The following is a 21,713-nucleotide window of genomic DNA, read 5'->3' on the forward strand; positions in this document are numbered from 1 at the left end:
AAACCCTGGAGGGGATGGGGTTGGGTCCTTAGGGGCGTGATTCCTTTATTACTGATTTTACACACTTGTTTTCCCCATAAGTGGAAAGTATTCAGGATATTTTAAATACAAAAGAACTTGCCATCTTAGAAACTTCTGGCATTTTTTTTTTTTTTCAGAAAAAGATTTCATTTTTTACATTTTTTCATCTCCTGAGTTTTGAATAGTAATACCAGCTCCTCCTGCAAGGTTTACAAAGTTACTTTCAGTAAAAATGAAAACAGGGACTTCCCTGGTGGTCCAGGAGCTAAGATTCCACACTCCCAAAGCAGGGGGCCTGGGTTCCATCCCTCGTCAGGGAACTACATCCCACATTGTACAGTGAAGATCAAAGACCCCGTGTGCCACAACTGGGACCTGGCAGAGCTGAATAAATAGATAAAAATAAATACTTTTTAAAAAATGAAAACAAATCTAGGGTCAAAGTTTGTAATAATCCACAATGAGCTAATTTCCAGGCTGAAAATCCACAGTAGGATAGAGGATAAAAATGCCTGGTCTCACCTCCCCCAGCTGCAGCCTGGCTGTGCAGCTAAGGTCAACAAAACCAGAGACAGGACAGGTAACAGGTAATCACTTGTCACCCATTTGCTTCATGGCTGAGCCCAAGCCAAGTTCAAGCTGACATCGTTACCTGAACTGAGAGAAGAAAGCTGTGAAAACAGATGCGTCGTATTCACCCACAAACCATTTAACACTGAAACAAAGCACGTAACTCACAGAACTGGAGCCAGGCCAGGTCACTACTTGCCTTTAAGTTTGTGATGGTCGTTTTGCTTTTCTCCATTTGAATAATGAATTTGGCTTCCAAGTCCTTTTCCCTGCAACACAAGTAATTCAGTATTGGTTAGGTAGGACAGAAAAGGGTGTTTCTACGATGCTTGTTGTGTTTACTTTTTATGTACGGTGATCTGTTTTTATTCAGCACATGAGGCACCATCTCTTAACTCCTCCTCCCAAATCCTTAGAACATAAACACGAGGACACACAAAACAGAGGCCTTTATCAAAACCTTAAGACTGGAAATGCTGTATGACTCAAACCCTGGGAGCATTTCTCCATGGGAGCCAACAGGAGTATAAATGCAAAGACAGAGACGGTGGATGGCGCTCTGACTCTAGGTAAGAGGGCCCTGCCCACCTGGGATGGAGGACAGGCACCTATGCTCCATCCAGGATGAGGACTGAGAAGAAAGAAGGGCGAGGGCTCAGAGCCAGGATGCTCCCAGAGGCAGCCAGGCCACCCCTCGCCCCCACCTTCTTTCTACCTTCACCCAGAAAATGGCATTCCCAGAAAACACTCGAACAGGAAGTTAAGAGAACTCCTAAAATAAACAAGCCCACGCCCACACAATGGAGTGGGGTGTCCCTGGTAATGGGGAGAGGAAGGTCTCTAGGTACTGCTCTGGATAGAGGCCAAGGGACACTGAGTGGGAAATTCAAAGCAGAGAAAAGTATACATAGGATACCACCACTTGTATCTAAAGATAAAAAGGATAACCTATTTATCTTTCAAAAGGTCACCTAGGGAGAAATAAGAGAGAACGAAGCTAGATTTCTACAAAAACATCTTGATCTGTAGATCGTGTTTAGAATGATGAAAATAATTTACACAAAAATAAAACAATTTTTAAATAACCTAAAACCCAAAAGTAAGGTGAAGTAAATCAATCTGTGTGCTGGACAGTGAGAAAAGATCTCATGCTAGATTCCTTGGGCAGGAGGAATCTAGGCTAAGGGAAAAAAGAACTACTAATACAAAGCATTTGTCAAGTTTTTTTTAGGCATCATATTTTGGTGATAAAATAAGTATATTTTGAAAGGAGATAGAAACATCAGATTTGTTCAAAGAAACTGTAACACCAAAATGGAGTCACTTAAGCTAAGCCCCACCAAGACCTAATACCTAACTTAAGGCAGCTTCAGCCTCTCCCAAGAGTAAGTCTTGAACCAGTCCATCTGGAAATTCCTGGTCTAAGGTAACTTGCCTGGTAAGAACCCCTGCAGTCCCCCAAGGAAGCTGACTTTGCCTGATATAATTCACTTTTTTTTTTTATTTCTTTGTCACAGTCTCCTTCTACCCATAAAAGCCTTCCATTTTGTACAGCTCCTGGCAGGGCCCTTCTACTTGCCAGGTGGGGATGCTGCCAGATTCATGAATCATTGAATAAAACCAATAAGATCTTCAAATTGACTTGGTTGAATTCTTTTAAACAGATTGATGATGCAAGGTAAAAACTCCTTAGTCCTAAATCTAAACAGGAAATCTAAGATGAACTTTATCTGAAATTGAAAAGAAATACTCCCCAGTTTTGTCCTCGGAAAAGGCCTAGAGTCTTATGGCCAAAGTGAAAGTTCAGTCACTCAGTCATGTCCAACTCTTTGCGACCCCATGGACTGTAGCCTACCAGGCTCCTCAGTCCATGGGATTTTCCAGGCAAGAATACTGGAGTGGGTTGCCATTTCCTTCTCCAGGGGATCTTCCCAACCCAGGGATCGAAGCCGCGTCTCCAGCATTGTAGGCAGACGCTTTACCATCTGAGCTACCAGGGCCAAAGTAGTATTTAAAGAGCATTTTCCACTAAGGTATGCCAGGGCTTACTGGAGAAGATTCGATTCAAATATTCAGGCAGACCTCAGAGATACTGTGGGTTCCTTCCAGACGGTGGCAGTAGAGCGAGCATCACAACACTATGAGCCACCCTAACTTTGCTGTTCCCCAGAGCGATCAAAATTATGTTTAAAATGCGCAAGAGCATTGTGCCCAAAGAAGAACAAGGTACACACCTTAATTTAAAATTTCTTTGTTACTAAGAACTTCTAGCAATCATCTGAGCCTTTGACAAATGGTCATCTCTTTGTTGGTGGAGGGTCTTGCCTCAGTGTTGATGGCTGCTGACTGAGGCAGCTATGGCAGTTTCTTAATATATGACAACAACGAAGTGTTCCTCACTGATGGACTCTTCCCTTCATGGACAATTTCTCTGTAGCACACAATGCTATTTGATAGTACTTAAACCACAGACTCAAAATTGGAGCCAGTCCTCTCAAACACTGTTTTATCATCCAAATTTATGTAATGTTCTAAATCCATCATTGTCACTTCAACAATCTTCATGGCATCTTCAAGGATTCCATCTCAAGGAACCACTTTCCTTGCTCATCTGTGAGAAGCAACTCCTCACCCATCAGAGCTCTTTCACGAGGTGCAGCAACTCAGTCACATCTTCAGGCTCCACTTCTAAGTCAGTTCTCGGCCTATTTCTACCACCTCTGCAATTACTTCCCCCACTGAAGCCTTGAGCTCCTCAAAATCATCCGAGGGGGGTGGAATCAACTTCTTCCAAACACCTGCCGATGCTGGTATTGTGACTTCTTCCCACGAATCATGAATGCTCTTAATGGCATCTAAGAACGTCGAATCCTTTCCAGAAGGTTTTCAATTTACTTTGCGCAGATCCATTAAAGGAATCACTATCTATAGCAACTACAGCCTTGTGAAATATATTTAAAGGATAAGACTTGAAAGTGGAAGTTACTCCTTGATCCATGGGCTGCAGAATGGATACTGTGTTAGCAATCATGAAAGCAACATTAATCTCCATCACATGGGTGACCAGGCGCAGTGTCAATGAATAGTAACATGTTGAAAGGAATCTTTTTTTTTTGTTTGTTTGAGAAGGCTTAAAATATTTAGTAAACTATGTAGTAAAGAGATGTGCCAGAGAAGGCAATGGCACCCCACTCCAGTACTCTTGCCTGGAAAATCCCATGGATGGAGGAGCCTGATAGGCGGCAGTCCACAGGGTTGCGAACAGTCGGACACGACTGAGCGACTTCACTTTCACTTTTCACTTTCATGCATTGGAGAAGGAAATGGCAACCCACTCCAATGTTCTTGCCTGGAGAATCCCAGGGACGGGGGAGCCTGGTGGGCTGCCATCTATGGGGTCACACAGAGTCGGACACGACTGAAGTGACTTAGCAGCAGTAGCAGCAGCAAAGAGATGTGCTATCATCCAGGTTTTGCTGTTCCATTTACAGGGCACAGACAGAGCATAAATTCTAAAGGGTCTTACAATTTGTTGGAGTGGACAATGAGTATCGGTTTTAAAGTTACCAACTGCATTACCCAATGGCAGTCCTAAACGACATCATCTTCCGATCGCAGGCTGCCATGTCTACACTGACTATCTGTTTAGCGCAGCCACCTTCATTAATGATCTTAACTACACCTTCTGCATCAGCATCGTTTGCTGCTTCACTTTGCACTTGGACGTCATGGAGACGACTTCTTTCCTTAAACTTCATGATCCAACTTCTGCTGCCTTCAAACTTTTCTCCCTTCAAAGCTTCCTCACCTCTCCTTGCCTTCACAGCATGGAAGAGAGTTAAGGCCTTGCACTGGATTAAGGGAATGTTGTAGCTAGTTAGATCTTCTATCCAGACCACTCAAACTTTCTCTACATCAGCAATACAGCTGTTTCGCTTTCTTATTCATGTGTCCACTGGAACAGCAGTTTCAATTTTCTTCAAGAACCTTGCCTTTGCATTCACAGGTAGGTTAAACATTTGGCACAAGAGGCCTAGCTTTCAGCCTATCTCGACTTGCCTTCCCCACTAAGAGTAATCGTTCCGAGCTTTTGATTTGAGATGAGACACGCGCTCTTCCTTTCACTTGAACACTTACAGGCCATAGTAGGATTATTAAGTGGCCACTTTCAAAATGACTGTGTCTCGGGGAAGAAAGCGGCCCAGACATCATGTCATTTCCCTACCTGGGTTGTTCAATAATGCTAATAACCTGCAAGGAATGTAAAGATGGAAGCAGAACCTATAGATTAAAAAAGATTTTAGAGACTTATCCATTGACTGGATCTCAATTCATATAGAGAAACATTTTTAGAAATTATATGACAGGAGGGAAATATTAACTCTGACTAGATATATGATTATACTAAGGAATTATTAAGTGTAATAATGCTATCATGCTGAGTCTTACAAGGTATTGACCTTTTAGAGAGAAACACTGAAATATTTCAAATGAAATGATGTCTGGCACTTATTTTCAGATAATCTAGTAGCGGGTGGAACTGGGAAAGGGTAGCACCCTGACCACCTCAGGGTGAACACCAGCCAGAACTATTAAGCCGAAGAGTGTGCTGCGGTAAACACCATCCAAGAGCCACGATGGGTTCCCGTGGCCTGATTCAGCTTCTCCGGGCCAGTCTGCAGAAGTCCAGGGTTGGGCGAACAGAACACTGGCCCAGAGCCAAATAAACGAACCCCGCTCGCCTGTGTGGAGCTTCCACTCCACCCTCCAGGTCTTTGGGCAGCTCCACCGTGAACCCAAAAGTGAGAACTGCTTCGCGGAAACCCCATGTCCAAGGAGCTCGAAAACACACACTTATCTTCGCAGCATTCACCTTCCAAAGCACGTTCTGCCCATTGAGAAAGCCAGGAGGATTCCTTTGGTTAGTGACATCCCTCCCGTTTCCACCTGGGCCATTTCTTAGTCATTCACCAATCTACTGTGTCTAGCTCTTGCACTTTAAAACCACTAATATTGTCAACAAATACCTGCCAGGAGCACAGAAATCACCCAGGGATCTGAGGACTAGTCCTTGACAGGCACTCACATCACCAGCCAATTCTTACTCATAAAACAGGAAGAAAGAAACTTCTCTGATGGTCCACTGGTTAAGACTCCATGCTCCCAACACAGGGGCTCAGATTTGATCCCTAGTCGGGGAACTAAGATCCCACATGCCACCAGGTATGGCCAAAAAAAAAAAGAACAGACCTCACACTATACACAAAAATTAGAGATGGATCATAGCTCTAAATGAGAAAGATTAAAACAATAAAGGAAAAACTATTTAAATAAAGTAAAATGAAATTGCAGGTCACATGGCACCCACCACTCTCACCGGTGGGAAGCCAGAGGGGAAGGAGCCCCAGGCTCGAAGCCACGCGTCTTTGAGAGCCACTAAATTTAAAGGGCTCTCCCCAGGATCATTGACTCCAAACCCATAAGAAGCCACGGCAGTACGTGTCCAGTTTTAAATTAACATCCACTCTATAAAGACACCAAGGAAGATACTGACTGAATGAGCATCTTTTCTACCAGCCACGTCCGAATCAAAATTGAAGATGCTCCAATAAATTAAAAAAAAAAAAAAAAAAAACTGAGGACACTCAGTGGGTTTCAACAGGTTTATAACCTAGAAACAGCAGGTGGGTGGGGCAGGGTGGGATGGGGTTGGGGAGGTGGAAGGCTCACTTTTTGGAGGGTCCAGTTTCCTCGGTTCCTCAAAGAGCTCTGTGCCCCAAAAGATGGGAAACCCAGCTCAGACCCTTCTTATTCAAGTGCAACCCAGGACCCAGCAGCCCCCAGAGCTCATTAGCAATGAGGGATCTCGGGTCCACCACAGACCCGCTGAACAGAATCTTCTTGGGACAGGAGCCCCAAGGGACCCCGGTGACCACTGATACTGGGACGCCAGGCTGGGCACTCTCTGAACATGACAAAGTCATAATCGGCCTCACAGCTACTCTCACGGAACAAACTACCAGGTAATCTGCTTCCTATGCTGGGAAACACGCTAACTTTGTACTTCGACCTTTAAGTCTTACTTGCAAAATCTCATGACAGAACTGGAGATAACCGCAGTCAGCTGACACTGGCTTGACTCTTTGTTCTGAGTTGTACGGTGGCTTCGAACCAAGAGCAATACATGTCTAACATCATCAGATCTCAGAAGTCATCTGAGTGTCCTGACCTCCAGGTTCCCACATCCTTAGTACCCGGCCAAGCTTCCAGCCCTCTCAACACCCATATGGTTTCCCAAAATCATTGTGAGGCTGCTGCCAATAGCTTGAAGTCATTTTAAGCCACAGCACAGGTCATTAAGATAAATAAGGAAAGCCGTCTGTTCCAGAAGGAAATTTCACAAATAACAATTTCCTAGATTGCTTCTTTCTTAAGCATAAAAACTAAAATTGTAAGAAAAAGATGTATCTTTAATCTGAAAGTAATCCCTAAGAATAGAACTATAAATATGAAGAAGCTAGCTAGCGATTTAGCCACAGACAGTGAATCTCAATCTAGTTACGGAAAATACAGGAAAGCCAATGTAATCTCTAGAAAGCAGTTATGATGGCTGGGGTGATTAAATGCTGAAACAAACCCCTGATGTCCTCATCCCTGGTGGATTCCAGGCAGCTCTCCGGCTTCCTAGGATTTCAGAGATGGAGGAAAGGAAGGCGGCGGCCCCTGGCTCCTTTCTCTCCTGCCTGCTGACCCCACCGCCCAGGCTCCTCATTCCCTGGAGACTGGCTTTTGCTCCGGCCTCTTCTGCAGCCCCAGGGCTTCTAAGTATCGTGGGTGGCTTGAGGGTCCACATGACGCTCCCTCGGGCAGCCTGGCCTTCTCCCCTTCCCCCCAACCAACAGTTCCATCTGACCTACTGCCAGGCTACCATGCTTGGTCACCTCTGCCACCATCCCAGGTCGGCCACCACCTCCTCCTCGAGTCTCTTTACCTCCAGCCTTTTCCTCCTCTCTTTCTGAACATACAGAGCATCACGTGGTTCCCCAGCTTTATAGCAACTTCCACGGGCCACAGGGTGAAGCCCAACTCCTGGCTATTCCCAAGGCCTTCTGACCCAACTCAGCCTAACCATCCACACTACCCACCCCCCGCCCCAATCCCGGGCAGTGCTCGGCCTGCCCTCCGTATCTTCCTGAGGCTTCACTGAGCCTCCGCCCCAGCCCCTCGTGAGCTGGTCTCACACCCCACCCCGAGTGTGAACCTCACAGAAGGAAGGACGGCATGTGACAGGTGTGCACGCCTGCACCTGGAGGGATGGGTGCCCGTGGGTGTGCACGCCTGCACCTGGAGGGATGCGTGCCCGTGGGTGTGCACGCCCGCACCTGGAGGGATGCGTGCCCGTGGGTGTGCACGCCCACACCTGGAGGGATGCGTGCCCGTGGGTGTGCACGCCTGCACCTGGAGGGATGGGTGCCCGTGGGTGTGCACGCCTGCACCTGGAGGGATGCGTGCCCGTGGGTGTGCACGCCCGCACCTGGAGGGATGGGTGCCCGTGGGACAGTTGCTGTGACAGACCAACTGCCTCAAGACCAAAGCGTTGAGCGGACACTCCCCGTGCAGACTGCTCTTCCCCAGGGGCATTCCCCTCCGGAGGGCCACGCTCCCCGCTGGCCTCTCATCATTTCTGCTTCTGGATTTCCCACTCAGGCCCTGGAGCGAGGCTTGTCCCAGGTCTAGTCTGACCCCCCCACCCTGTGAACCTTCAGAAAACCCCTTCATCCCACCCACACGGGCTTCAACCCTGCTGGTGCCAACTTTCCTGTCGTCTGGAGGATACCAGGGAAGCAAGAAGCCCACTTCCTCTGCACCCCACAAGCTGAGCCCCCTGCACAAGGGCAACACTCATAACCACAACTCAGCGCGCTGTCTTCCAGTCCTTCAGCTAAAATCCACGTGATGCCAGGTGCGGGTCAATTTCCTCTGACATTTACGAAACATGGGAAATAAATCTTGACATTTTTCTCATATTGAGGAAAATAAATCATCCTGAAATATTATTTGAACATTGATTTGATAATAGGGCAAAATGAACTATGTCTCTCCCTGGCCACTTTGGTGAACTGGGTTTCTCAAGCGAAAAGTCAATTATGGTTCACTCATATAAATAAGTAATTAATTTGAAAGGTCTGGAAACTAGATCATAAGATGCTACAAATGAACCCACTGGAATAATCAGACTGAGTTACAGATCAATCCTGGGGGAAGGGGGGAGAAGAGGAGAAAGGAACAGATGCAAAATATCCAATCGGAGAAAGAGATGAAGTATATCAGCTGCCAGATATGGGAGCAGAGAAAACTTGTTAGGAAAAAAAAACTAATGTTAATTCAAGTATTTTTTAAATGTTTTGAAATTATTCAGCAATTCAGACTGATTCCCCTCGTGCAACTGATGGTGTTTGGTCATCCCATACCAGAACAGCGAGGGTGGGTGACGCCGAGATCCCCGAACTGCGTCACTAGCCTGGAAGAGTCCAAAGAGTGGCTCATTCAGCCCAGCTCTGAAGTGAGCTAGCATCCCCAAATTCACCTGACGAGTTACATGCTGGGAACCAATACTTTAACTGCCTTCATTTGGCGGGCAGGAAGACACTTAAGAGCAAAAATTTTAAACTCTGTTTTTAAAAAGAATGCGTAAAATGTAACCTTTAAAATTGTGAATCACTATATTATGATATCTCATATGTGGAATCTAAAAAAATAAAAAAACAGTAAAAATGAACTTATTTACAAAACAGAAATAGAATCACATATAGAAAACATGTAGATATAGAAAACAATCTTACAGTTACCGGTAGGAAGGTGGGCGCGGCGATAAATCGGAAGGCTGGGAACGACATACACACTACTATTTACATAAAATAGATAAAAAGACTCTATTGTAGGGGATGCCCCCAGCAGTCCAGTGGCTGAGACTCCATGCTCCCAATGCAGGGGCCAGGGTTCGGTCCCTAGTCAGGAAACTGGATCCCACAAGCTGCAGTGGATCCCACAAGGTGCAACCGATCCCACAAGCTGCAACAGAGTCTGCAAGCCAAAACTGAAAGATCTCACTCGCCACAGTGAAGACTGAAGACCCCACGTGCTGCAACTAAGACCCAGCGCAGCCAAACAAATAAATATTAAAACAAAAAAGAACCCATTGTATAGCGCAGGGAACTCTCTTCAATACCCTGTAATGACCTCTATGGAAAGAGAATCTTTTAAAAAGAGTGGATATGTATGTAAGTGATCCACTTTGCTGTACAGCAGAAACTAACACAACATCATTAATCAAGTATACTCCAAAAAAAAAAAAATTTTTTCAACCGTGAGTCACTATATTGTACAGGCTTCCCAGGTGGCTCACTGGTAAAGAATCTGCCTGCCAAGCAGGAGACTCGGGATCAGTCCGTGGGTTGGAAAAATCCCCTGGAGAAAGCAATGGCAACCCACTTCAGTATTCTTCCCTGGAGAATCACACGAACAGAGGAGCCTGGTGGACTACTGTCCACGGGGTGGCAAAGAGTCGGACACAACCTAGAGACCAAACAGCATGTTGTACGCCCGTAACTTATTGTATATCAACTACACGTCAATCTAAAAACAAAATACAAGTATACATTAATTGATATAGTTCAGTTCAGTTCAGTTCAGTCACTCAGTCGTGTCCGACTCTTTGCAACCCCATGAATCGCAGCACACCAGGCCTCCCTGTCCATCACCAACTCCCAGAGTTCACTCAGACTCACGTCCATCGAGTCAGTGATGCCATCCAGCCATCTCATCCTGGGTCGTCCCCTTCTCCTCTTGCCCCCAATCCCTCCCAGCATCAGAGTCTTTGCCAATGATTCAACTCTTCGCATGAGGTGGCCAAAGTACTGGAGCTTCAGCTTTAGCATCATTCCTGCCAAAGAAATCCCAGGCTTGATCTCCTTCAGAATGGACTGGTTGGATCTCCTTGCAGTCCAAGGGACTCTCAAGAGTCTTCTCCAACACCACAGTTCAAAAGCATCAATTCTTCGGCGCTCAGCCTTCTTCACAGTCCAACTCTCACATCCATACATGACCACTGGAAAAACCATAGCCTTGACTAGACGGACCTTAGTCGGCAAAGTAATGTCTCTGCTTTTGAATATGCCATCTAGGTTGGTCATAACTTTTCTTCCAAGGAGTAACCGTCTTTTAACTTCATGGCTGCAGTAACTAAATACAAAATAAAAAGAATGCATGACCTCCACGGGCACTACTATGGGAAGAAGTCCAAGCAACACTGTTAAGTGGGGAAAGAACCAAGCATGTAGATGACATCCAGTTTGCAATCAAATAAGTTGATAAATAAAGCAGAGAGAATATGCACATTGATGCTTCTAGATGCACAGAACACCGCTGAATATTTGCAAAGTGCGAAGCTGGTCGCCTCTGGAGAGTAAGTGGGAGCAAGACCTCAGGGGATGAGAAAATGAACTGAAATATTTCACTATGGGAATTAATTTGGCATGATTTGATATTACTTTGATTAAAGTATAAATTTAGTTAATTAAAAGGCAAAAGACCCTGATGCTGGAGGCATTCAGGGCAGGAGGAGAAGGGGATGACAGAGGATGAGATGGTTGGATGGCATCACCGACTCGATAGACCTGGGTTTGGGTAAACTCCAGGAGTTGGTGATGGACAGGGAGGCCTGGCGTGCTGCGGTTCATGGGGGTCGCAGAGTCGGACACGACTGAGCAACTGAAATGAACTGAACTGAAAAAACGCAAAAAGTCTCTAACTTTAGGTATCGGGTGGCTCCTCAGCACCCTGGGGTGCATCCAGGCTCTCAAAGGGCTGGCTCACTGCCCCAGCTCTCCAGTCACAGGGGACACATCCGCCACCACCACCACCCACCACCTCAATCTGCCTCTGCCACAACCCCCCCTCCAGCATGTCCACCAGGCTCCATGAGGTCAATATTCAAAACCAGGCGAGATCCCGCCTTTGCAGGAAGCAGTCCTGCTCTCCAAATGCCCAATGAGCTATTCACTCCTCCTCCCCAACCAATGGTACTTTTTCCCTTAGGACGCCAGACAAAACACAGGAAGCCCAAATAAACTTCAATCTCAGATAAACGGATGTTTTAATGTAACTGCATTCCAAATATTGCCTGAGACCTATTCAGACTCCGCGGCTCTTCCACTTAGATGTAACTGTACTCACCTCCCTCCCCCAACCCAGAGGGGGAGCAACCTCAGTGCCCACTGCAGTAGCAGAGACTCCATTAAGACACGTCGCCTCACCCGCCCATGTAAAAGCTTGAGATCAAACTCAGGGCAGGCCACTCTCCTGCATCCCTCTCTCCCCGCGCTACTCCTCAGCCTTTCCAGCTGGTTCTGAGCATGCAAAGATCTTGCTGACTTCTCTTAGCTGCTGTTCATAAAAATCATAAAGCATTGGGTCAACTTTTGTGAAAAACCCAAGGGCCTTTCTCCTGAAAGACACACAGGAGTGGGTTTTCAGGCCATCACCCTGAAGGCACCTTGGAAGATGCCTCACCACACAGCGGTGAGCAGTATGTCAGCAGGGCCGTGACCCACATCCCAGCAGGGAGCCTGCTCTGCTGGGCTCCCTGGGGGCTGTCCACGGCGAGCCAAGGGCAGCATCCCAGCCTCCAATGCTGGGAGCATCTCAGGCCAAGTGAGATCCTCTGCTGGGCCGGGACCCTCACTGTGGGACACAACCATCAGGCTGTGCCTCTTACAATCTCCCCGGCCGCAGAAGCATGCAATAAACCTAAAAGATTAGGCAAGAGCCAACTGTTCCGGGCTGGGATCCCCAAGGAGCAGACGGTCTGAGGGAGCCTGGCGGGCAGGGTGTGCCCTCGGGGTCCGGCCCTGGGAGAGGAGGACAGGATCAGGAAGGGCAGAGAGGACAGTAAGCTGTGACCAGACCCAGGGCCGGTCCCAGCTGACGAGGTACAGCCAGGCACCAGGACCACCACCTGCCTGGGAAAGGGGCCTAACCTCAAGCCCCCGAGAGGCTGATACAGAAGGCCACACAGACAGCACCCAAGCGGCCAGGGAGCCCATGCTCCACAAAGGATGCTCTGCACATCAAGGCACAGGGTCTACCACCCCGAATCCTCTTAAACTGGAAGGTGCTGTTGAGTGGCAGCTTCAACCACCCGAAAGCCCCAGCAGAGAGTGAGGAGCCAGGGCTACAGGCCTTCAGGCAGGCCTCAAACCTGCTTAAACCTGCTTTCAGGCTGAGCACCACAGAACTGATGACTTCAAACTGTGGTGCTAGAGAAGACGCTTGACAGTCCCCTGGACTGAAAGGAGATCAAACCAGTCCATCCTAAAGGAAATCAGTCCTGAATATTCACTGGAAGTACTGATGCTGATGCTGAAACTCTCATACTTTGGCCACCTGATTCGAAGAACTGACTCACTGGAAAAGACCCTGATGCTGGGAAAGATTGAAGGTGGGAGGAGAAGGGGACGACAGATGAGATGGTTGAATGGCATCACGGACTCAATGGACATGAGTTTGAGTAAACTCCAGGAGATGGTAAAGGACAGGGAAGCCTGGGGTGCTGCAGTCCATGGGGCTGCAAAGTCGGACACGACGGAGCAACTGAACCACCACCTGCTTTCAGCTTTCCATTGAAGGACGGACAGCCTAACCATCAGAAGTGTCTCAATATCCAACAGGCTGCCCTGAGACATGCAGAATCATCAGAGAAGGTTTAGCTGGAGATCTAGACAACAGATTCTTATCGAGGATGCCGGATGGAGAGATCCAGATATTCCTTCAGTCAACAAATATTCCTGAGACTTTCAAATGCCAAACAGCACTCTCAGCACAAGGATAAAGCGGTAAACAACACACAGTACTGTCTGAAGTCTTCATTTTAGGGAGGGGGTTAGAAAAAAATAAATACCATTGTAGATACAGGTAATTGCTGGAAAGAAATGAAAGGGTGTCCTGGAACTAGTGGCAGAGGCAGGGGGAGGCAAGCAGTCAGACAGGACCTCTCCAAGGGGTGGCGTGGGAGCGAGGGCTGAATTGCAGGTAGACAGCTGTGAGGGCGGGCAGCCCGTGTAAAAGGAACAGCAGGTGCAGAGACCCTGGGGCAGGACCCAGCCAGAGGTCTGGGGAAGAGAGGGAAGGTTGGTGGGACTACAGGAGGAGAGGCGGGGAGCAGGACAGGCCAAAAAGGGGGCAGGGGCCAGATAACACCAGGAACTGACGTGGGATAGGAAGCCTCAGACACAGGGAGAGGAAGAGAGCGCAAGGAGACCAGTGAGGAGGCCAATACAAGCCACACAGAGACCCTGGACCAGGGGCGAGGTCAAAGACATGTGCAAAAGGCAACAAGGCCAAACCCGGGTTCATAAGCCCCACCGAGCAACAGAATCATCTCAAGAGCCCAACCCCGGCTTCCCAGATGAGAATCTCCAGGATGGAGAGACCAGATGTGGGTTATTTAATCTCCTGGGAGACACTGAGGACCAAGCTGGTTTGGGAGCCGCTGCCCTCATTGCCCAGTGATGCCCTCCTCAACCCAGAAAAACTGGAATCCTAAAGTGTGGGGAAGCCTCACTGCCTTCCAGCTCCTTCTCAGGCACCCTCTGCTCAGTGATCCCCTCCCTTCCTCTGAATCCCCAATTCCAGGACAAAAACCCAGGGCAGGGTTGTGCCTTCTGCGTATCACTGCTGCTTCTGGCTGAGGCTTCTCTTCTGAAGTCTAGAACATCACAGAACTGAGGAACACCGTTCACGTGGGGAGAAAGAGCAGGGAGCCAGGAAGCGTGCAAACTCTGATGCAGTTTGCAACAAAAAAGCAAGCAGGGAAGGAAAACAGCATGTGCATACACCAAGCAACTATATTCTCAATTCCCCTAAAGAAGGTCACAGCTAGCAGCATTCTAAAAGCACAGGAGCAAGGTCAGCTCACTGCATATGATGGACGCCTTACTCTGGGAGTTACGCTTAATTGTGCCATGGAACCCTGGTTCCAGCTGAGAAAAGCTGGTTGAAAGCTCAAGAATTTCATACGAGACAAAACTCAAGCCTCAAATCTTGAAGGAGCAGATTGTGCTCGAGACTGAAGACGACAATGACATTTTCTCAGGGAATTCTGGAGGCGACACAGGGGAAGCACCTGAGATCAAGATGCTGACGGCTGGAGAGCCGAGGGGGAGGCTCGTCACCGTGTGGAGGCGACGAGAGGCAGTTGGCTCAGGAGAGAGGAGCCCAAGCCCACCCCTGGTCTCACCCACAAAGAACCCAAGGCCCCAGAGGTGAAGTGACCGGGTCGAAGTTGCTCCTCCAGAGTCAGCCTTGGGAAAGGTTAGAGGGATTCAGCCACAGAGGACCGTCAAGGACATGCCAGGACCCCAGCTTGATTTCAGCGACATTCTCCTCAAGGTGGGAGCTCTGCAAACTCGGCACCCATGGGATCCCAGTGGGCAGGTCAGGACGTTTAAAGAGGCCCACAGGAAGATTAGTCTGAACAGGTGCACGTCACCAGCTGTGTCAGGTGCTGGATGGAGGGGCACAAGAAGCCCATCCAGCCTCAGCTCCCACCCACGCCGGTCGCCTGAGCTCCCTGCCATTCTAAGCTAGCTCTTCTTCCAAGACAAAGACCCTCACACCGGTCCCGCTGCCTGGAAGGTGCTTTCCTCCTCCATCTCACTTACCCTTCAAGATGCTTAACGAGCCTCCTCCTCCAGCAGGTTTTCCTAGAACAGACCTAGCCAACATCTTCTGTGTGAAGTCCTACCATCACTCACTACATCTGGGCGGTGACAGCCCACAACACACCACGGAAGCTGCCACTTTCTACCCACTTACGGCTGGGCCACTACACTTCATCTTCCCCACTGGTCTAGATGCTTCCAAAGGCAGAGGTTATGCCCTGCTGTTGATATCTACCCCAACACGACCTGCAGTGTCCTTATATACAGCAAGCACTTGGAGGAATGGATGAACTAGAGAATGAGTAAGCAAATGAAATAAATGAAACAGCTGAGATGAAAGCAAGACACTTTTCTTAAATTCAAGCACTAAAGTGAAGGAAATGCTTTCGAGTCTATGACATGTTTTCAATTTTTCAACGCAGGTAAGTACACCCCCATAAACACCAGTTCAGCTGGCAGATGTCAACTCCAAAGCAGACACGAAGCTTACCCTTGCTGCAGACCCACAGCTGTGACTGTGACTCCCAAGAGTGAGCCACAGGGACCTTCTCTCTCTCTCGAGTCACAGGAAAGAGGAAAAGCAAGGATGTGCACGTGGCCAAAGTTCTTCAGTGTGCCTCTCCAAACACACAACCAACCTATTCATTTCTCCTTTTAAAGTGAAAGTTTAAAGGGGGTAGCATAATATAATAATGAGAACATAAGATCTATTAATACTTCTTTTGTTCTCCTGTGTTCAGACATTAAGTTGACGGATGCACAAAGAGATCAGCTTAGTGCTACAGCCCCGCGAAATACCAAGTTCTGTCTGCCCTGTACCCACACCACCACTACAACACTCCTTCCAGATTTCCCTCCATTTTAGAAAAATGTCCTCAGTGGCAGCTTTTGAGGGGAAAAAAAAAAAAAATACAATAGCTGGCCGGTAAAGAGAAGCCTGATTCCTTTTACAACACTGCCAGCTAAATATACCTGACAGACGGGTGTGCTACGAAATACTAAACTGAAGGGCTATTTCTTCAGGACTTCACTTGGCGTCAGAGTGAAGAATGAGATGCAACCGTGGTCTCTTGCAGCGTTTCCACCAGGCCCAGCCTCAGGTGTTGTCCAGCCGAGCCGGTTAATGTCAGGAGAGCACCACGCTTCGGTGAGCTGGGCGCAAATTCTGATTCTGAGTAGCTGAGAGATGTTGGCACTTCATTTAACTTTGCTGAGCCTTTGTTTCCTCGCCTATAAAAGTACTGAGCTTCCTTCATGTATAATTTTTCGCTGAAAGATGGGACAGGGGAAAGCAGACCACACAAGGCCCCACACCAGCAGAAAACCAAAGTGCCCTTTCATTGACACCACAAATCCGAGACCCAAACATTTCTTCAACAAATACTCACGGTGCTTTGCTTGCCCTCTGGGGACTGATATTCATTTTAACAAAACCTTTCCAATCTTTTCCCAAAGTAAGTGGAAATGGAGGGAATCAAAAAAACAAATTTTGCCAAATTTTCTAGCCAGATCTCATAAAATGAGCAACCACTATAGAGCTGATCTTCATAAATTTTGTTTATATAATACTTATCATTTGAAGCATGTAATGCTTATCATTTGGTGAACAACAAATCCAGAGGCCATAGTTCATAAAAAATATAAGAATATGAGAAACAGGGACTTCCCTGTGATCCAGTGGCTAAGAATCGAAGATCCCAATGCAGGGGGTCCAGGTTCAATCCCTGGTCAGGGAACTAGACCCCATTTGCTGCAACCAAGAGTTCCCAGGCTGCCATGAAGATTCAAGATGCCACCTGCTGCAACTATGACCCAGTGCAGCCAAATAAATAATTTTTAAAAAACTATTTAAAATTTAAAAAAGAACATCAGAAACACCAAAATTCACTTAAATATCTATGATTAGGTCTGGTTATTCCTGACTGAGCACACAGGCCGCACCACCTGAAGATACGCCATCCTTCCGGCACCGTGCCCAGCAGCCCCACTCCCGTCCCCAGGGCAAGCGTGCAGTGCACACTCTTACACACAAGTAATGGGAGCAACAGTCGCCAGAGGCAGGAGGAGGTCAGTGGACAAACACACCGGTCTCCCCTTCACGGGGCTCTCCAGGGATGCAGACATATGATCGAAGCTCTTGCCCGCGATCACCCCGCGAGGATGAGAGCAAACAGGCTATAGAAGGCAAGCCAGCATACAGACGGGTGAGAGTCCAGACCAAGGAGAGACTCGGCTGCGGTCAGCACGCGAAACAAAGTCAGCCCAGAAAAGGAGGCACAATCGTGAGGGAGAGTGACACTGAAGGGGTAGGGCACCAGAGGGTCTCAGCTGGGAAACACGAGGGCGCCAGCAGGAGAGCATGGAGACCTCACTAGAGGCATCCGGTCCCCAGAGCAAAGTGCCGTCAATCCCTTCCCAGCAGGGCTCCTGCCCCGGGAGCCCCCTGCACCCCACCTGCACCCCACACTCATTAAATCCAACTCTCTGGGGTGGGAAGTCTCAGTCCAGGAGGAGGCCAGTGTCTCAAGCTCCTGGCTCCTCTAGTCTCCCCACTCAGTGTCCCAGGGGCAAGGCAGGGCTCACCCATACTCACGCCACCACCAAAGCCCTAAGAGGAGAACAAACCATGACCCGGACCTGGGAGAAACGAGGTGAGGGAGATGGAGAAGGAGCAAGCCCCCAAATACCTGGGCTAAGGAGAGAACGCCGCCCCGCCCCACGGAGGCAGGCAGCATGCTCAGAGCCATAGCTGAGGCTCCGATCCAAACAGCCAGGCTGAGGTTCCACATCTATGACCGACCAACGCTCTGGGGACCACTAGGCCTGTCCACCCATCCCCAAGCCTGCCTCCGAGGGGGCACCACTTTCAGAGGGCAGACCCCAGGCCCTAGGCAAAGGACCAAGCCTCGAGGGCACCCAGAGCCCACAGATGCTCCCTACAGACCCGCGTCTCCCAGGAGCTCCCGCCCCCATGTGCCCTCTCTCCTGATCTTCGCGGCCACCAGGAAGCACCGGCATCTCTAAGCGCTCGGTGAGATTCAGGGATGCTTGTGGCTCGACCGTGGGACTGGCAAACGTGGACAACACTGACACGCAAGCGAGTAGGAAGGGAAAGGTGCAAAGTGTATGAGTTCTAAATAAAATAAAGAAAGGAGGAAAAATTTTAAACCTCCATTCTACACCAAAGGTTTTACAATGGCACCCGGCTAAGGACTGACCTATGCTGTGTTCTAAAACACCTACGCGGGGAGGTATAAATTAGGAGTTTGGGATTAACAGACACACTACTACACATAAAACAGATAAGCAAGGACCTACTGCGTAGTGCAGGGAACTATATCCAGTATCTTGTAATAGCCTATAATGGAAAAGAACTTGAAAAAGAGAATAACTGAATTGCTGTGCTGTACACCTGAAATTAACACAACACGGTAAATCAACTATACTTCACTAAAATTATAAAAATTATACAAATAAATAGATAAAATACCTTTAATTTGGAGTGTGTGTGTGTTTTTTTTTATCCATGGCGTTGATGTGGGAGGCAATCCTGGCAAACGCCAGTAGGAGGCAAGGGAAACGAGATGGGGAAAGGACAGAGGTGTATTAAAGGCGTATTATCAAGCCAGTTACACTGGGGACGATGGAGCTTAGTCTCACCTGGGGACTCTGGAAGTAGTGTGACATACAGACTTCAAAGTTACCCCATCGGAGGGTGAGGGAGTGGGGGAATTTATACTCGTGGATCACTGGTTGAGGGCTGGTTCCAGGGTGTTAATTACCCAGTGTTTCCAGCCTGTTTCACTTTGGTGCCCAAGATAGTCGTCAGGCAGGAAATGCAGGTGTCGGCAGCTGGCGTGTCAGCACATGTTAAAAATCAGAAGGTTTTACATACAAACATACATATCTGGGTCTCAGACTTCTCTGGAAGCAGAGGGCCCTCCTGCATCCGCATGGACAGCAGGACCGTCTCCTCGCAGGGTCCTGCCAGCCGGCCCCTCACCTGGCTCCCCAGGCCTGGGGACTGAGCCCCCACACCTGGAAACCCACAGACGTCACAGAAGGGGCTGTACCTCTAACAGTAAAACCCTTAAGATGACCAACTGCCAGCAGAGTTAACGGATCTGACCATGCCTTTTCAAACTTCCTGTACCTTCTGCGGGATTTCATGACCTCCTCCCACCCACGGGGCTGGGACAGGGCGACAGAGTCCTGGAAAAGCTGGCAGAGGCCCCGAAACTCATCAAGCTGACTTTGAACGATACATGATTTCACCCAGCCAGAGGCAAATAAGGTTTGGTTTGTTCAAGAATTAAGGGTTTACTAAGAAACCACCAGGAAGTGGCTTTCTCTCATTTCCTTTTGTCTTGTCAGAGTGGGCTGCACCCTCCCTGGTCATTCTTTCGGACTCCTGGATAGCATCTTCACCCCCGAGTGTCCTCGAGATACCTCAAGAAGAAGAACCCGCCCTTCCCTGAGCTGTAACACTGGTGCAGCATTCACAGGCTCCTAATTCAAGAAGCCACCCCAGATTCCTTGAAACCAAATACCCTGCCACAATTTACACATAGAAATCAGAGCACTCACCTCGTCATCAAGCCTGAAGGGCCTGAGGTCAGAAAGTCCTCTGATACCCCCGTGCTTTCTGCAGTAAAACAGAGACAGAGCAAAACAGGACGGGCCTCTTTTCTGGGCTCTGCCAAGCACAGAGTCCCGGCACAATACAGCAGGCCCCTTCTACGGCCACACAGGGGGAAGGAGGTCTCAGGTTGCACCTGGCCCGGGCGTACACCTCTAGTCTGGACGTCATCTCAAAGGTGGAGGTGAGCAGGTGGGGAGACAGCCCTCCTGCAAGGGCTCTCACTGATACTACGGTGACATCGGGTGAGCAGGTGACTTCTGCTGCACTCGAGTCCTCAGCTTGCAAGTGTCGCCCTCCGGTTCTCTGATGATTAATCAAGCTTTTCCATGTGGCCTCCACTCTGCTGCACCATCCACGCTGCTTCTCAGCCCCTCACGTTTCGTGGCTCTGCTGTTGGCCTTTTTAAAGCTTGGCAAATCCTGCTCAGCATCTGAAATAGGAGGCTCTCCAACAGGAGTGCTGAGACCTGGCCCCAGGCTTCCCTGAGTCACACGGAAAAGAGACTTGAGAGCAGCTGTCTGCCTCTGAGATTAAGCAGGTGGATAAAATCACACCACACTGAAGCCACACAGAGAAAGCAAACTGCCGCTCTCTTCCTAGCGAATGCGGCATTAACAGAGCCCTGAGGAACTGCTCTCAGCTGCTCTCGCGCAGCCTCTGGGCCTCCAGGTGCTGCCCCCTCCACCCGCCACACTCGCCGGTGCCTGCTGCAGGCCTGCCTGAGCCGCCCCTCCCTCCAAGGGCCTTCCCCAGCACCCCAAGTCTCAGCGAGGCCCTGACCCCCATCACAGGCTCCCAGCACCAGGGACCCCGTCCCACAGCCGCAGGGCCTGTTCGGGGCTGGAGCCTCACCGGACTCCCAACATGCAGCCCAGCGGCTTCTCAGAGTCTGGGGTGGGGGGCGGCGAACTGTGAGAGGTCCAAACCCTTTTTATAAAGACACCGGGACACCACGTGCCTTTTCACTCTCACTCATGGCTGCTCAGTGAAGTTTTCCAGAGGCTACAAGACGTGCGATGACAACATGCTCGGATACTCTTCTAAAAATGTCTGCGCTGGGGTTCCCCTGGTAGGCCAGGGGTTCAGACTCCACACTTCCAGTGCAGGGGACTCGGGTTCGATCCCTAGGCACGGAACTAAGATCCCACATGCCACTCACCACAGTCAAAAAATTTTAAAAACAATAAACACTTTTTTAAATATAGAAAAATACAAGTATTATGTCTTTTACCTCCAATGTGGTAAAGATACTGATATAACCCACAAAACAAAAGCTCTTTGGGTTCAACAGTAATTTTTAAACCATCTCCAAAACTTTTTGAGAACTGCTGGTCTAATACAAGACTTGGCATACACCTGGCAGAGTTTGATCAATCTATCAATCAATCAATGATGGGGAAATGAAACCTCTTTCTAGAAATACAGTGATATCTGGTTTATAGTCTGGTACAGACAAAAGATGGAGAAAAGAGGTGCCCAAGGGTCAGGGTTTTTTGCTTTTTTTTAAGTTGACTCTTTCTTAAAAAGGGAAAGAACCAGATTCCCCAGATAGTTGGCAAGGCAGGCAGGTGGGTGGGTGAGAGAGAAGATGAATGAGTGGGTAGATGGGAGTGAATGGTAATGAGGACAGATGGATGGGTGGGTGGAGTGGTGGGGGGGGGGGGTGGGGGGGGGGTGGGGGGGGGTGGAGTGGGTGAATGTGTAAGTGGAGTGATGGGTGGGTGAATGGGTGGGTGGAGTGGTGGGTGGGTGGGTGGCTG

General features: G+C 48.7%; 1 protein-coding gene across 7 annotated transcripts in view; it reads right to left on the reverse strand.

The window, feature by feature from the left end:
- KIF16B (kinesin family member 16B) overlaps positions 1-21,713 on the reverse strand; it is a 302,672-nt gene that overhangs the window by 263,874 nt on the left and 17,085 nt on the right. For all 7 annotated transcript variants that reach the window (XR_011248056.1, XM_069547100.1, XM_069547098.1 and 4 more), the window contains exon 2: positions 791-860. Coding sequence is in view for 6 of the 7 variants with exons in the window: in XM_069547100.1 (XP_069403201.1) it covers positions 791-860 (70 nt within the window). In the remaining variant the exon portion in view is untranslated. The remainder of the gene's footprint in view (positions 1-790; positions 861-21,713) is intronic.

Source organism: Ovis canadensis, chromosome 13 (assembly GCF_042477335.2).
Source record: "Ovis canadensis isolate MfBH-ARS-UI-01 breed Bighorn chromosome 13, ARS-UI_OviCan_v2, whole genome shotgun sequence".
Taxonomy (NCBI): domain Eukaryota; kingdom Metazoa; phylum Chordata; class Mammalia; order Artiodactyla; family Bovidae; genus Ovis; species Ovis canadensis.